The sequence below is a fragment of the Vanellus vanellus genome, assembly GCF_965231255.1.
Source record: "Vanellus vanellus genome assembly, contig: HAP1_SCAFFOLD_66, whole genome shotgun sequence".
Classification (NCBI taxonomy): Eukaryota; Metazoa; Chordata; class Aves; order Charadriiformes; family Charadriidae; genus Vanellus; species Vanellus vanellus.
In genome coordinates, this window is record NW_028128221.1 from 312,022 (window position 1) to 329,261 (window position 17,240).

The 17,240-nt window shown below is 52.4% G+C and overlaps 1 protein-coding gene across 1 annotated transcript in view; it reads right to left on the bottom strand.

Moving 5' to 3' along the window:
- LOC309684660 (sentrin-specific protease 2-like) overlaps positions 1 to 13,677 on the bottom strand; it is a gene marked incomplete at both ends in the record, with an annotated part of 49,849 nt that extends 36,172 nt beyond the window's left edge. Inside the window, 2 exons of the mRNA XM_082500527.1 lie at positions 3,124 to 3,201; positions 13,654 to 13,677. Coding sequence (XP_082356653.1) covers positions 3,124 to 3,201; positions 13,654 to 13,677 — 102 coding nt within the window. The remainder of the gene's footprint in view (positions 1 to 3,123; positions 3,202 to 13,653) is intronic.
- Positions 13,678 to 17,240: the final 3,563 nt, after the last annotated feature.

Below are 17,240 nucleotides of genomic sequence, written 5' to 3' on the forward strand. Positions count from 1 at the left end.
CAAAAGAAAAGCAACTTGGAAGCAGCGCACATTACCCACACCGACACTGCGCTCACCGCACACTCCTGACCCTACTTGCGTAATCCCGAATACCCACTCCCGCCCATGAGGAACAGACCCAGTTCACTGCTCACCATCCCTCCCCTCTGCCTCCCGGACTCGGACACTACGATCCAAATTCTTGGCAGGCCCAGAAGGGGCAGCAGCCCTCCTCCCTGCGAGGCCTCTCGAGGTTCGCACCGCCTTTTTCTTAAGTGACCTTTCTTAAATCCGGTCTTTAGGGACTGCTTTTTACTATCAACTCCTCGAGAAACATCAGCTCAACCCTTTCTTTGCCACGGGCCAGGATCTGGGCCCCAAAGAAGCACTGACAGTTCCCATTTCAAACCCAAGTGGTGCTCACGTACACGTGGCTCCATGCTGTGAAGAGTCCACTCTGAAACATTCAGCTCCAGCTGTCTTTTTTCCCGGCTTTCTTTTTGCAGGTATTGGCTGGTTAAAACAAAAGGAAAAAAAAAATCCCTTTTCATCTCTGTAATTTAGGCCAACAACAAAATAAAGTGGCTGAAGGATCACAGGAAGACAAACGGCAGGACAGTAAAATGTCAGAGGATCCTCACAGCAGCTGATTTAAGGCTGATTTTGAGGAAAAATCCCAATCTGAAACTTACAAACACGGGGAGAGGCTGTGAGCTAATGGTCAAGAACAAGGCCAATGATTCCATTGCTTCAGAGAGGTCAAAAAGCCCCAAATCACATGTTATCAGAAGACAAAGAGACAAACCAAGCAAGGAACTGTAATGCCATAATTCCACCGTGTGCCTTCATCCCACATACTGGGATCCAACTAACAAAGCCGGTAGACGTGTGCCACGGGGCTATGGTGGATTTGGCTGTGCCTATCACAGGAAGGTGGCAGAATCCAGGCACCCCAGACCCTGGGTGGAGGGGACGCTGTGACACCAGATAAGCAGTCGATGCCAGACAACTCGCAGCAAGCAACGCCAAGATTCCGGGTTGGTTATCTACAAGCCATGTGAAAACTGGCAGTCGCCTTACAGGGACTAAATCTAAAACCCCTCTCCTCATTCACACCAGAAAAGCAGTGACGGAGCGGTTACTTACAGCAAAGTCTGACAAATCTTGTCCCCTTTCTGGCCCAGAGAGTCCAAGTACATGATGGTCTTCCTCCTGAGATCTATGACCTGTTATTAAAAGGTGACCATTAGACAAAGCACAACCTTCTGCCGCACACCCCCCAACACCTACATGACTTCTCTTGCCAGTTTTTGCTCCCCGTCCAATTCTAAAGAAAAAGCCCGTGGGACTCACGGCTAGTGTCCAGTGTGCTCGCGAGTTCACAGGCACGAAGATGATGTCCTGCTTGAAGACATCGACACTTCTGGTCCATCTTCTTACTGCTTCGTAGCCCCCAGATGTTAGTTTGGCATAAAAGAAAGTACTGAAAGCGTGGACCGCTGGATAGCCTTCCTTCTTGCCTCTTTCCATCACCAGACTCATGTAGAAATTAACGACCTGTACCATAAAGAGGAAACGTGAGGTGTAAAAATAAGACGCTGCCTTCCCCAATGAAAAATACAGCACCATGTCTTTTCTGGCCACCCTTAAGCACGCAGCGGAGAGAACTCCAGCCTCAGCTGTCAGCTTTTGTTCCCAGAATTTCACACGGGGCTACATCGTCAGTTTGATCAAAACACCTGCCCCCCACACCAAAAACCTGGACGAACTCCGGGAAGCTGCGTCATACAAGAAGTAACGGAACTTCCAGAAACGCTCGACCCTTCAATACCTCAAATAAGACTTCTACAGAGGTTTTTAGGCTCTGCCACGGAGGTCGTCAAAGAACGTTGACGGGACTTCTGTACACGGCAGAGGGGTATTTTTCAATAAAGGCTGAGTGAGACTAGCCCTGTGCTGCAGCTGGTTTTACCTCATCGTTTAGCCAGCAAAGGTTCCTGAGCGTGCGGATGTCTTCGCGAGTGACCTTTAGTTTGAAGGCACTGCTCATGATCTCATCTGGCTCACCTTTGCCAAATGCGGCACTGACCTCTCTCTCCATGGCCTGAAAGGAACAATTCAATGGGGAAGGACTTGTGAAACAGCGCATGGAGCACGCTGACCTGGGGGCAGCTTTCCACTGAAACACGGCCTGTAAATTCAGCTCAGGTGACAGAGCAACTGCCTCCGACGGTTTCCTGCCTCAGTGAGCGATAGCGCTTTTGCCTTGCTTGGTTGGTTGCAGCATCCTAACTTTGAACTTCACAGCCCAGGCTTGCTGCCGTTTCTTTTCACCAAGGACGTTGGGATAAAACCCGTAAACTCAGCAAACACGCTAAAGCAGCTGAAAATGGAACACAACTCTAGCAAACCCCTTTCCCACGTGCTGCCGCGGCCCTCGCAATACCCAGGTTTAAGCCAATCCCAGCGGGGAATGCAAAGAAACCACTACGGATGGTGGTATAAAATACTCTGATCTGCAATAGCATCTCCTTCTTGCTTGAATCTGGGCGAGCAAAATAAGAAAACCACCCGGTTTCCCTTGTACCCAGCATCAACTCTGCAGACTTTGTAAACTCTGCATTTGCCCGCCCTTTCCGAGTCCATCCTCAACAGGCAGGAAAAGGTGGGGGGAGCTCAATTAGACTGCAACTCCAAAGAATAAAAGCAGCCAAAATTCATACAAGCAGGGGAAACTGAACTCCCACTCCCTGGGGAACGGCATCACGGACCAGCACAAGCTGATCTTTCAGGTTCTATCACCACGGTAGGACAAGAGGCACATCCAATAGAACTGGATGAGTCGGGTTAGCACTGCTCTGGAGACTGGTGTTCAACCTGGACTCATTTTTTGTCCTGCTAACAGAAGGCCCACAAACCCTCAGGGCAGCACAACTGAAGGAGCGCTGGAGCACACGAAATCCTTCAAAGCAGCTTTAGTGCTGACCCTCGCACTGCAAAGTCACAGCCGCAGACACTCGCTAACAGGTTCAATGCAAGTTCTTCAGATTTCAAAAAGCCTCAAGAACCACCGAGAATAAGAGGAGTTCCCTGCAGCTCTGTCACAACCTTCTCTTTTGTCTAACAGACTGTCGGCTGTGGTACCTCTGTGAGCGGAGGAAAGCGTTCCGCTGTTTTTCCCAGGCTTGGCACTTTCTTTCCTTCCACGGTGAGGCTGGCTGACTTTTTGGACCGAACAGGTATAGGATGTCCTTGGAATAACGCATCTTCTGAGATTTCAGCTCCATGCTGCCTCTGTTAGACAAACGGACGTTAAGCTAGCAATCAAGCACAGATTTGTTTGCTTGGGGACAGGACAGAAAACTGGAAGAGTTTTTGTACACACATCCAAACAGCAAACCCCAAAGTGACTTTTTATTGACGACTGCATTCCAACTGTGCACCCATGGAGTGCTGCACTTGGAGGCAAGAGAGGCAGAGAGCTCGTTTGGCTTGGGCTAGCGTTAAGAACCCCAGCAAAGCCTCCACGTGTAGGTATTAAGTTGAGAGTGAGACTACTATGATTTCCATGATTAAAATTTTATTTTTGACCTCAATCCTGACCAGAGATGGAAGTCAGGGATGTACTTCCCATCCCAGCAAACAAGATAAGACTAAAGACACCCCAGTCCAGCTTTGCAGGTCAACTAAGGCTGTGCAGTAAAGATTTTGAGGCTATACCCAACACATGAAAGGGGAAGAATCAAAATGCTATAGTGTAGCGTGCTCCTAATAGTCCAGAAACAAAATTAACGGTAGCGGAAAACACTTTGCCATAGCGCTACTCATCAAATAACGCTCCCGCTTTCCCAGGGAAAAACAACCTGGGCAAATACAGATATTGTTGAGTAAGTCACGTGAAGTGGAGAGTGCTGAAGTTTCTGATCACAAATAGCTCTATTTTCCTTGTGAATAACGCAAGCTTACCCCCGCGATGGTTTGTTTCGCTGCTCCTTCCTCTTCCTGAGAGTTTTCTTCTGGTGTGCAGTACCTGCCAGGAGAGGGAGAGAGAGAAGTGAGCTTTGTATCTGTCCTCTCCCACGGAATTCTCAGGAATTCACCTTCTGGACAAGAAAGGCTTTTTCAAGGCTTATTCTGACTACAGCCCCAGTTGCACACATCAACACGTGACAATATCGCCTCAACGTCCAGCACCATTCTTTCTTAGCAGCAGGACTGGGATAGAATGAAGAGCTGGGAGCTTTGCAATTTTTTTTTTTTCCCATTTACTTGTACAAGACTCCTTTTCCTTCTCTTTATCAGTTGCATTATTTAGAAAACAGAGAAGCAACCAGCACTTCCTCTATCGAGGGCTTTGTGATCTACTGCTGATAAACACTGCACGCTGGGTGTTCTACTGCAAGGTATAACAGGAACATCTGCAACTAGACTTGCATCCAAACAGAGTGAGCTTCGGGAAACTAAGGCCAGCACACTGAATTCCAAATGGGACAGCGACAGGATGTTTACTTGCCTTCTACAGGCCAGTCAAGAAAGTGACTATCCCCATTTGGAGAGGACTGTCATTCAAACCACACAGACTCTGAAGAGCAAACAACTACACAGACATTGAAGTTGTCCAGATATATGTCCCTGCTTCAAAAACAAGAATTCGCATTGTCACCAAAAGACCCCTTTGAGAGAGGCTGCTGGCCTCTCAAACCCAACCGCACGCTGCTTTTTTCCCCCTCCTAGTCAAACCCCACGCATCCTCTAAGTCCCAAAAACTGCCTCAAGTCCCACCAGGCTTTACAAGCTCTCTAATCCTTATGCTCAGGATGCGAGTTTCCAAGTGAAAGAAATGAAATGTCAGCTCCTTGATGGCTCGGCGGAACGACTCACAAACAAAAACGGATTCTGCACATCCAAGGACAACTTGGGACGGCCACCACTCGCACCCTTACTGGCTTTCTTCCCACAGCAAACACCACACCAGCACAACCCTCTTTGTCACGCAGCACGGCTCTCACATGGCAGCTGTGTTGGAGATGCAACTGGCTTGCGAGCAATTCCGGAGCCGCAAGGTAGCTACTCATTACTACATTAAAAGAGACTCTACCTGATCGTATCACCTCTCTGCGACCACTGCGGGCAGCAAACATCTATACATTCGACACCTGCACAGGAAAGCAGTAGTAAGAAAACAAGAAGTCGACTTTCAGTCACCATCGGATGTACATAGCTCTCCATTTCTGAGTGATAATTAAAAAAAAAAAGAAAAACTTGGAATGCTGACTGTATGGTCAGGAAGTTTGAATTCTGGCAAGCGCTTTGAACATCATCACCCAGTGTATAAGAAATGCCCTATTCCGATTTGAAGTCTACCTACAAAGTGGAACGGATTGGAATCATGGGGATACTCACCGGTCCTTAGTGTTGGACGCGGATAGACCTCTCCTCCGTATTTTGGTTCTTCCAGGTGACTCACAGTCGTCACTGGTTCCTTAGAGGAGGCTTGAACACTTTGGGGCAGGAAAGAACAACAGAGGAGAATCACAATTTTTATATGTGGGGCATTTGTTATCAGTGTATACCAATTCACGGTGGCTTTTGGGGTTTTTCTTTGAAAAGAAAAAAATATTCTTTGCACATCCGACAAATATCTGCATCAACCTGAGGAGGCCACTTTACTCTGCGGGACAAGACAGCGTTCATTTCAACCAGCCTTGACCAATTCTGCTCAATCTATTTGTTAAAGATTATGCTGACAGTGAGAATGGCAATGTCCACAGCATCCACACTGCTGGGACATTTTACTTCAGACCTGCCCTGCTCTGACCTCAGGGACTATATGCTCAGTAGCAGTTGGAGTGCATTAGACACCTTCCCCAGGAACCTTCTCTGGTTTACCTTCCTCTGAAAGGAATCTCTTTCTCATGCTCCAGATCTGCTCCAAAATATGAGCCAAACCACAATAAGCAACGACTGGCAGATTAGACGCCCAAAGCAGAGTCTTGACCCGCTCTCAAATGCAGTGCACTTAAACTCAGTGCACACAAAATTACATGAGAAACTGTTTTCTGTATCATTTTCATGATATGGATTTTCATCTGAAGTGGCGGATTCTGGCGCAGCGCGCTCCTTAATGGGCGGCCTCAGGGGTAAGAAGCTGTCTGGACCAGCTTTGATGCTCTGTTTGCCATTCCGGATTGTGCTGAAAACATCAACGGCAAAAGAAATGGTATCCAGAGAACATTCCAATATGCACCTCCACCACCAACTACTTTGTCAAGCACGTACACCGATGATGATGGAGACAGACACGAGATGTTCATGACTTTCAGATGAAGATACGCTGTTGATTGTGTCCTCAGCCTCCTCTCAAGTTCAACACTTCCTCTTACTGCAGACCTTTAATCTCTACCTAATCTCCTGCGTCAATTAAGTAGCTGGGTTTAAAGAAAAAGTTGCAAATTGGTTCTTCAGGGGGGAAGCAGCTGGAGACCTCCCTTACCATAGGCAGTAAACCTTTTGGGGAAGAAGTCAAAGAAAACAGAAGGATTTTTACCTCAGACGTGGAATTATCTTGTGAGGATGGGATAGTGGTTCCTTCGTCAGGTGAGCATGGGTTCCACACGGCATCTGACCTACGAGGGAAGAGCATAAGGCATCAGGAACTCTAAAAGGAAACTGAAGAGGTTCATGAGTTTACAGTAACGAGCTTCAACAAAGATAAACTGTCATTTTCTCTCTCACATCATCATATTATTTCTGTTATGTCACTTGAGGACATTTTCAGGTTTTCACACCGGCAACTACAGCAAGTTGTGCGCACAAGGTATTGCCAGCCAAAACCTGAAATACAAAAGGCTTCTCGGGATCTACTACCTAAAAGAAGCATTGAAAACAATTTACTTCTGGCAAGCTAACAGTGGACCTATCAGAATGGAAGGACTGCATCCAAGGCAGCTCTGGCACTGAGATGACAAGATAAATGCCCGGCCCCACTCCAGAAGCAATGCAAGGATGCAGGTAAGAAACAGAGGTCACGCTCAAGTCTTCCCAGATGCCGCCTCATCCTGTGCCTGCAATAATCTGTACAGAACCCCAGGGGTAGGCTTGGACAGTACACAAGGTAGGGTGAAAATGAAACAAGTCGTATAACTTGATGTCAGCCTTACCAATTTGTAGCATTGCTACATCGAGCGATGAAAATCTTGGTCTTTTACTTGAAGGCTCAAAAGAAGTGGACCGAATCTTAAAAGAAAACAAAAAAAAAGTACCAATGTGAGTATAACCTGAATGAGAAACCAAGCAAACACACTTCCTGAGACTTAGTCAGCTCTGCTATGACTTGCGGACCATGACTTGCTGGGTCAGATTGCAGAAGAATGCCAATCTTTGCAGGACCTTTGACAGGTACGCTTTAATTTTTGAATACAGGCTCTCATACGTGCAGTCAGCTCCTAAACATTCCAAAGTGTGATAATTCAGCCCTTGAAAAATATATTTTGTACAAATAAGAGTTAACGACTCTCTCAGGAATGAAGAATTAGAGCCCGACAGTCTCTTAGGCCTCTAATTCCATGGGGTAATAAGAAAAATAGCACTACACCTTTGAACCAAACTAGGGAGTCAAGCAGTAGGTGGCTCATTTTTACAGAGCCAAAGTCCTACAGGAATCCTCTCCTGGGCTGGTGGCTAATGAGCAGAAAGAGGTAGAAAGAGGTTTATCCACAGGAAGTACGCAGTTTTTCTTGTAAGGTAGTCTATTTTGATTCCTTAACCACAAACTCGAGAAAGAGAATAACGCAGACTTGAGTAAGGCAAACCCAGCCCACATTAGAGCTGCCTGCTAGAAATGGAAAAGAACCACCTACAGCTGTACAGGCTCAGAGCAGGCTCAACCTCAAGATGCATTAGGGAGAGCCGCTTGCTCTCGCACCTTGCACAGATCCTAATATTTCAAACCCCTCGCTAACCTCTTCCGCACACTCTGTGAATGGAGCATCTTCGCTGACGGAAGCCGCCGGGCGTTTGGTTGCCTTGGTCGGCAACTGCACCACAGCAGAAACTTTCTCTTTCTGTTCAGAGATGGAATAATCTAAAAAACAAAGACAGGCCATGTAAGAACATGATAGAAAACCAACAGAGGTACATTGCGAATACAGCCAGGAGGGAGCACACAGCTTTGATTTAAAATACTCTTTCTGCTGACACGCGCGGGCTCACCGCCAGAGACCTGGGCTATCTCCTGCTGGCAGTAAAAGTACTGTGCCCTGCCACAGTCACCGCAGATAACGTCATACAGAGGGCTAAGCCCTACCGTACACCCTCAAGCCATTGGCTATAGGGATAGATAGCCACAAGGAAAGAACAGCTTGAAAAGCCACAGCTTCAGGAACAATGCCAGAGCACAAAAGCCAGACTTTTCCAAGGGACACGAAACCTCAGAAAAATCAGCCCTATTCAATACTTCTGTAATGTGCAATACCTGATATTTTCTTTTTCGCCGGACTCTCGTCACCATCGTCCACAGGTATCCAAACGCTGAGGAAAGAACACACACAACAGTGTTTTGCAGCCCTAGGGAAGCTCCCAACAGGCTGACTTCCCTTCACAGGGCCCAAACTTTCAAAGTTACTTTTCCTATCCCAAAGGTCTCCCCCTCCAAGCGCCCCTGTGATCATCTCAGGCACATACACCTAACTGCACCCCTCCTCAACACCCCCCAACCTCTCCCAGCCAACGACCGCTCGCAGAGAGCTAATGATCCCGCTGCAGCACATTAGGCCTCTTTTTCTCATTCTGTTAATGCTTCCTAACATTTTACATTTGTTCCTATCGCCAAAAAATTGAGTTTATATGTAATGTTTTCCTCTTTCATCAGGGAAAGCAGCACACCAGAGATTACTACGCCATCTCATTTCGTAAATCACTACACTGAGTTGCAAAGAAAGGTCTAAGGAGGACAGGAAATAAAAGGTGGGAAAGCAACTCGTGCATACACCCACTTCAATCACTTTTTCCTTTGGGAATGGAGCACAAAGATTGCTCCTAGGTGGGTTTTTGCCTCTATTTGCCCTCCCAAATGTCATGACAGACGGCAAGGATTCTTTGAAGAATTCTTTGGTCTTTCTTACACAAAGGAATTTCTTTTAAAATGTTATGCCCCCGAACCCTGATGATAGCATTGCTTCTGGACTATCTTCTCTCTGTATCAGGAGCACAAAGAAGTCCCTAACGGCACCTTTCATACAATGTCAAGAGTATTGGCTATTCCTATGCTATTAAAGTCAGGCAGAAAATATCAGGGGGTAGGCATTAGAGGTAAATATCTTCCCATGAAAATGCATTCTTACTCAGCATATTTGATACTTCAGAAGGCAAAAGTAGAGAAGGCAAAATCTTTGTATCCTCCTGCTCAATTGTTCGCAGGAGCTAACTCCTTCTGAGCTGCTCTCCAGGCTCAAGGCTACGTCCCGAGAGAAGCGCAGTTTCAATACCTGACGGCACTTACGGCAACTGCCTGTGAACAGAAATGCCGCTTTCTCCAGCTTTACCAGAGCACCCGGCACCTGGGAGAGCCTTGTTTTGTCCTTTTTTACTTTACCAGCCACTTGGAGGTTTAGGATCAGTTTGAGGGTGAGAAAAGAGGAATTCTCTCTTGGGAACTTGTACTAAGCTGCTCCCCGCTCCTTCACCACTCCAAGTCTCCACCCCCTCTTTTTCCCTTTTCAAGCCCCCGCTGTGCAGACGGAAAGCCAACGAGGGGGTGGCTTTGCCCACGGATTTGGGGGGAACATCTGGAAGCCACAGTCATCTCAGCATCACAGGGGAACGACTCTGACTGCGGCCCGGGGCGAGCCCACAGCGGCAGGAGCCACAGCCGCCGCACAGGGCCGGAAGGACGGGGCTGCCGGGCTGGGAGAGGGCGGGGGGGGCACGGGGCTGCCGGGGCCCACCACGAGCCCCACCGCCCCGGAGGGGGGGCTCTGGGCGGGCAGAGGGGCCGAGGCCAGAGCCAGGGGAGCCCCAGAGCAAGACCCCGCCCTGCACCCGAGCCCACAGAGCGACTAACGCCGCTCCCGGCCGAGGCGCCGGGCGGGCTCCCGCCAAGGAGCCCCGGGGGTCCCGCAGGCCCCAGGCGGGGGGGGGAGTGGGCGCCGGGGCGATGCCCGGAGGCGGCCCTGAGGCGGCGGGGCGGCTCGCTGACCTGGGGGGCGGCCTCTTGCGCGGCGGCGGGGCCGGGGGCGGCGAGGAGAGCGCCGAGGGCCCCCCGCAGCCATTAGTGGAGGGGCGGCTGAGGGGGGAGAGAGGGGCGGGGCGGTGGGTGCGCGCAGGCGCGCCGCCGTCTGTGCTCTGCCTGAGGGGGCCGTTAAGGGCCGCCCGGCCCGCTTCTGCCCTGCCCTGCGGTGGGACCGGGCCGGCGCCGTCCCGCCTCGCCCTCCTGTGTCTGGGGGAGGCGCTGGCCCTTCTCCGGAAGCCCCGAGCCGGGCCCCGGCTGGCAGCTGGGCGCCGGGACGCCGGAGGGTGCCGAGAGGCGGGGAAGAGGCCTGTCTGCCCTCGGGGAGAGGCCCCCCCAGAGGCCGGAGGGGGCCCCCCAGAAGCCCTCCAGAGGCGGAGGGGCCCTCCAGAAGCCTCCCAGAGAGCGGAGGGCCCCCCCCCCCCGAGAGCGGAGAAGCTTTCCGGCGTCCCGCAGGACTGAGGCGAGCGGCACCGCCCGGCGGCGCGGGCTCTCGCGCGCCCCCTCCTGCCTCCTCTGCCCGCGGTGGGTGAGGGAATGCCAATCCCGGGCTTACCGAGCCCTTTCCTCCGCGCTCGCACGGCGCTTTGCGCCCCTCTGGCGCGGAGCTCCGGTAGCCGCATCCGGCTGCGCCATGGCTGCGGTGCGACTGGAAGGACGCGGACTGCGTTCGGCGTTCCACCATGGTGAGCGGCTGTGACGGAGCGGCGCCCGACCGCCGGCCGCGGGCAGCCCCGCTCGAGCCGCTGCTGCGGGGGCCGGCGAGCGTGTGGTGAGCGCTGAGCTGTGTGCGGGGGGGTTGGGCTGGCTCTTGGGGCGCTGCCTCGCCCTGCCCTTGCTCCTAAGGGGGCTCTTCAATGCGGTGCTCGCCCGTCGTTAACGGGGGGTGGACATGTGCGGGTGTTGCTGCAGCCCCGTGGCGGAGAGGCTTTTCCAGAGGGGTTTTTAAGTGTAAGAGGAGCAAATGTCCTGAGCAGGAGCTGGTGTCTTGGGCTGTAGCTTCATCTGTGGAGCTGTAGAGTCGTGGGAAGGATGGAGGAGAAGGAACGAGGCTCCTGGTGAAGGGAAGGAAGTGAGGAGGTGCAGTGTCCAGCCCGGCGTCGAGGAGTGTTTGGGCAGGAGGGGACACGTTGGTGTAGGAGCCGTGGAGCAGCCGGTGGCCCGAAGCAGAGGGTGGACACGGGGAGTGTGAGCTCAATGCGAGGAGGAGCACAAAACCTCGGCGTGGTGGGTTTAAATGGAGGGCTGGGAGCGAGAGCGGCGTCCAGCCTGGGCAGGGGAGCTGGGTCTGCTCGTCCTCCATGTGAGCAATGGTGGTTTGCAGGTAGCATCTGGTTGCACTTGCTGGAATGCAGAGCAGGAGAGAGTTGTGTCCTGGTTTTCCCCTACAAAGGCAGGACACAGACGAAAACATGGCAGTGGGGGGGGTGTGGGGGTAACTGGGAGCCCCTGTCTGCCTCCCAGCCCCATCGCGCTGGGTCGGGGCTGCAGCTCACCCCAATGCACCCTCGGGTGCACCCACGCTCTGTGAGGGGGGGTTTCAGGGCCTGAAGGGTTGTCCCCGTGTCCCTGCTGGGCTCACAGTGGTGGCACACTGCTCTGCGTGGGACTGGGAGTGGCCGGGAAGGGTCTGGCACGCTGGGGCTATCGCTGACCCTCGTTTTCTCTCCAACCATAGGGCTCCTCGATGTACCTCTTGGGTGTGTATGGAGCCCCCCCCCGGCCGGTGCCTTCCGCCATCAGCACCCAGTAAGTGCCTGGTACCCCTTTCCAGGAGATCTTCACTTGGGCACCTTGGGAGGGTGAGCAGCTACTACCATGGGATGGTAACATGGGGACAGCCACCTCCCTTGTCCCTTGTCCGTCCGGTCCCCTGACCCTCTCGCTCTTCTGTGCCCCTTCAGCTGCCGGAGCAAGAGTTTGTGAACCTGTTCATCGGGACGCAGGCTGTGGGGGCCATCATCGGGAAGAAGGGGCAGCACATCAAGCAGCTGGTGCGGTTTGCGGGTGCCTCCATCAAGGTGAGGAAGGGGCCGCGGGGCTGGTCCTGTGTTTTGTGCCTCAGTTTCCCCTCCGCACTGCTGAGGGCAGGGAATGGGAGTGTGCGGGTTACAGTGTTGCTCCCCAAATTATCATAGAATGGTTTCAGTTGACAGAGACCTTGAAGACCATCCAGTCCACCCTGCTGCCCTGGTCAGGGACACCTCCCACCCGCCCAGGTTGCTCCAAACCCTGACCAACCTGGCCTTGAACACCTCCAGGAATGGGGCAGCCACAGCTTCTCTTGCCATCTCATGTCGAGCTTCTCATCAATCAGCACCCCCAGGTCCTTCTCCTCAGGGCTGCACTCCATCCATTCTCCGCCCAGCCTGGATTTTTGCTGGGGATTGCCCCGACCCATGTGTAGGACCTTGCACTTGGCCTCCTTGAACTTCATGAGGTTGGCATGTGCCCACCTCTCCAAGCCTGTCATTAGTAGAAGGCCAGGCCTGCAGCACCCCGGTTATCAGCCCAGCTCAGGTGGGAGGGGATGCTCCTGCATGGGGCGGTTGCCCAGCGTTGGGGGGGTACATCCCACCAAGGGAAGGTCTTGCTGAAGTGGGGGCTGCGCTCATGCTCCCTCTCCCTCATCCCTCCCCAGATCGCCCTGGCAGAAGGTCCCGAGGGCAGCGAGCGGATGGTCATCACGGGGCTTCCCGAGGCTCAGTTCAAGGTGCGCTGGGTGGGGGCTATGGGGGGGGCGACAGTAAGGGACAAGTCGAGGGCATCCCTGTGGTCACCACTGTGCTGCCAGCCTGGCTTGGCCTCCCTCAGTGCCGGGGGAGCTCTTTGCTGGGTACAGTGGTTTTGATGCTGCTGGACATGGGGACATCATCAGCTTTGGGGATGGAGAGGCACAGTGGGCGCTGCCTGATGGTTTTCCTTTCTGTCCGTCTCCTCCCCAGGCCCAGGGGTGAATATTTTGGGAAGATGAAAGAGGAAAATGCGAAAGACGTGAAGCTTGAAGCCCACATCAAGGTGCCTTCTTTCGCCACCGGCCATGTTATAGGCAAAGGTGGCAAGATGGTAGGTGGTGGTGCCCCGGGGATGCAGAGTTGGGCATCAGCTGTCACCCCTGCCCACCCCAGGGGGACAAATCCCGAGTGCACAGTGGTTTCGGCAATGTCTTGACCCTCAGCCCCTATGTCCTGGTGGTGGTTCTTGTTGGTCCCAAGGAAGGGGGAGGCACCCAGGGTGCCTGGTGCCGTGGTGACACCGGCAGCAGAGCATTTTGGCTCTTCCACAACAAAATCCTCTTGTGGTTCGCTCCAGGTGAATGAACTGCAAATTTTAACCAGTGTGGAAGTCCTTGTGCCACGAGACCAAACCCTGGACAAGAACGAGGAGGTCATCATTAAAATCATTGGGCACTTCTTTGCCAGTCAAGTACGGTTTGGCCATGGCTTTACCCAATATTCCCTGGCTGCTTCCATCCACCGAGGAAAGGCGCAGTGTGTGCTGAGCCCAGCACCACCCGAGCGTCCTGCCGCTCTTCTTTCAGGTGGTCCCTGTGCCCCCAAGAGGCACTGAAGGTGTTTCAGTAGCTCCCCCCGGCTGTGGGAGTGCTGAAATTGAAGATTGGCTCGATTGAGCTAAAAATGGGTGTTTTGAATGCTGTGCAGAGCGGCACCCAGGGTGTGAATGGAATCCTCAGTGCGGGCAGAGCCACGCGCATCGCACCTGGGTGCATCTTCCATAACCTTGTCTCCTGTCCACTCGAGAGGGATGGTGGCCCCCCAGAAAAATTCAGGTGGTCTTGAGGAGAGATGGAGGAAGCACAAGTTTAAAAAAAAAAAAAAAAAAAACAACCCCCAAAAAACAAACAAACAAAAAAACCAACCAAACAAAACCCCTTGAAATTACTTACAGCTTGTCCAGAGTGACAAGTTGGGAGTGGCGAGATGCTCGGTGGGGGCTTGGGGGTGGGTGGTAGGGGGAGAAACAGTGCCCTGACCCCCACCTCTTGCTTTTCCCCTCTCCTCCCCAGTACTGCACAGTGCAAGATGAGGGAAATGTTCCAGCAGGGGAAGCAGCAGGAGCAGAAACGCGCTCCGGGAGCGCCGGCCTCGCAGCACAGCAAGGGAGGCTCCCGCAATGATGCCCAGCACTGCCCAATGAATGTAACCCCACTGCCAGACTTTGCCCCCCCTCCCCCACCCCCAGCAGGTCAGGGGAGCAAACCAAAGAGCCCTCCCAAACACACCTCCCCCCCCCCCCCCCCATTCCACGTGGCACTGTGAGGATGCGCAACCGAGGGGTGTGGGGAAGGCTCTCTCCATCACCTCCCGACACTATCCCTTTAGTTGGACTAACATAGGCAGAGAGAGAGAGAAAGAGAGTTTTTATTATTCTTTTTTTAAATTTTTTTTATTTCCTAAAAGCCACCCGGTTTTCATCCCAGGCATGGCCAGAGGAGCTCACCCAGTGTTGAGGGGGGGAGGTTGGGCTGCGTCACGCAGCGCAGCGGCTCATCAGTTTTTAGAATTAATGTAACAATAACAAAACTAACGGCGATTTTTAAGTTTTTTAAGGATTTTAATTCTTTATTTATTTCATTTCAGAGGGGGTGGGGGCAGGAGGAGGATGTTTATTTTTTAGCACAAGCCGGATTTTCTAGAGGTTAAAGGAAAGGCCATGCTCGGCTGTAAACACTTTGGGGAATGATCCCGGTTGTAAGGAGAGAAGGGGGAAAGAGGGGCAGGGGTGGAAAGCCAGATTTCCAAGAGGCTGTCAGCCCAGGGCTGGGGGAAAAAAAAAAACACACTAGCAAAATAACTTTTTTTTTTTTTAATTTCAAAAATAAAACGCATACAACCCTCAACCCCAGATGACACACACACAACCACACAGAAAAACTACCTCAGGGTTTACCTCAGCACATTGCGCTTCTGTTTCCCTTTTAGAGATTTTGTGTGCCTTACAAAACTGATAGCTGGCACGTTATTTTTGTTTATTTTCTTAATAAAAAAAAAAAAAAGAGTTGGAAAACACGCTCTACTGAGTGCGAGGCGGGAGAAGGAAAGCAATCCCACGGGTGCCAGAGCTCTTCCATAGTCTCCTTCTGCTGGCTGAGAGCCAGGGGCCGTTCCTTCGGAGAAAGCTTGAGATGTTTAAAAAGAGAAAGAGAAAAAAAAAAATAAAAGAAAAAAAGAGGGGGAGGAAAAAAACGAGGGGAAAGAAGAAAAAAGGGAAAAAGAGATAAAAAGGGGGGAAAAGAAAAAAAAAGGGAAAAAAAACCAACAACCCGAAATATAAAAAAAGAAAGGTAGAAAGGAAAAAAAACCCTAAAAAAACCAAGCAAAGTAAGTGGTGAAAGCCTTCGGGCAAGAGGAGGGACAAGAGCCAGGGGGTGAGGTGGCGCTGCCAGCGCCGGCCCCGGGGGCTGTGACACCACACTGCAAAGTGTTCTGTGAAAAAAAAACAAAAAAACAAACAAATCCCATCCAACGACAACAACATAAAAAAACAAAGAGAAATCTCTCCAGCTCACAAGAGCCTGAGCTCGCTCTCCGTTGCTCTCTTTCCAGTGACTCGGGGAGGGGGGGGGGGGGGGGTCATAGCTGAGCTGAGAGTGGGGGGGGTGGTGGGAGTTTGCCCCATGGCTGTGATGGGGGGAGAAGGGGTGGGTGGGGAGTGGGGGATGTGGTGTGGGGTTTTTGAGGGTGGTGTGGGTTTTTTTGCCAGGTGTCGCTTTACCCAGTGGCTCGGGGAGTGTGACGAAACAGAAAAAAGGACTTCACTGAGAGGTTCAAATTAACAATTTCTTTGGACTTCACTCACAGGCCCAATACGTCACTATTGCAAGTTCTGTGTGTGCGATGGCGATTGCACTATTGCGGTTTAAAAGAAATTAGCGGGATCCACTATTGCAGCTACAAATGCCCCCGACAAGTAGCAACACAAACCACAAGGGCGCTAGATATTAATGCCTTAAAAGAGTGCACCAGTCACAAACTCAATCGCATGCCCTATACCGTACGGATGTTTCTTAGTCACTTACCCTCTCTCTCTCAGGTGAGGTCGCTCCATCCCGGGGAAGTTACCCTGTACAGCGTCCTGGATGGGGGGGGCGGATCTCCTAGGGGCCAGCTGTATCCTTGGAGGATTCCCCATTTGTCTCCCCAGACCCCGCGGTTTATATTTCCTGACTCGGTGAGGGTGCAGGATTATGCCTGAGTGGATTACACTGTCTGGGATATTTCCCTCTGGTGGTGCCATAGCGAAGTCTCTGTTGCCAATTTGTGATGTCCGGCGCTCAACATCACGGGAGGAGTGGTGGGATGGGACTCGGGGCATTTTGTTTGTTAAGGGCCATTTGGTTTTGGTTGTTCTGTGCCATCTGGAGATAAGCCCGGGCTGAGCTGTTTTGCAGCTCCCCCCAAGTTCTCTCTGCACAGCCAAGGCACGGCGGAGATGGAGCTGAGTGGGATGGCAGCTCCCTGCCTCTCACCTCTGGTGCTCTGAAACCGGCTTGGCTGGCTGCTCCCACACAGTGTGTTACTGGCTTGCCCAGCAGGTAAAGAACCCAGATTTGGGACGCCACTGGGGTGTGCGTAAGGGGTCCTGGGCAGCCCTTATGGGGTCCTGGGGGGGACTCCTGCAGGCCAGAGGGAGTCTGGGGCAGCCCTTCAAGGATCTGGGGGTCCCCTCTGGTGCCTCTGGGGAGGGTTTTGTGTCTGGAGAGGGCCCAGCTGGTTTCAAGAGGTGCTTCCTCCCTTTCTCCAGCCCACCCAGCTCCCCCGAAACCACCCCCCCCCCAGGTTGGTGGGTGCCAGCAGTGCCAGCCTGTCCCACTGGGTCGGGCACTGAGGGGGGCACAGCCCCAGCTCGGGATGGGAAGATGAACCACAGCACCAGGGATAGAGACCAACATTTTATTTCTCTCACATTTCCCATGGGGGGCACCCCAGGGTTGCACGGCTGCACTGCAGCTGGTGCCAGGAGGGACTCCCAACATCCCCCCCACAGCTCACCTGGCTCCGCGCGTGATGCTTTT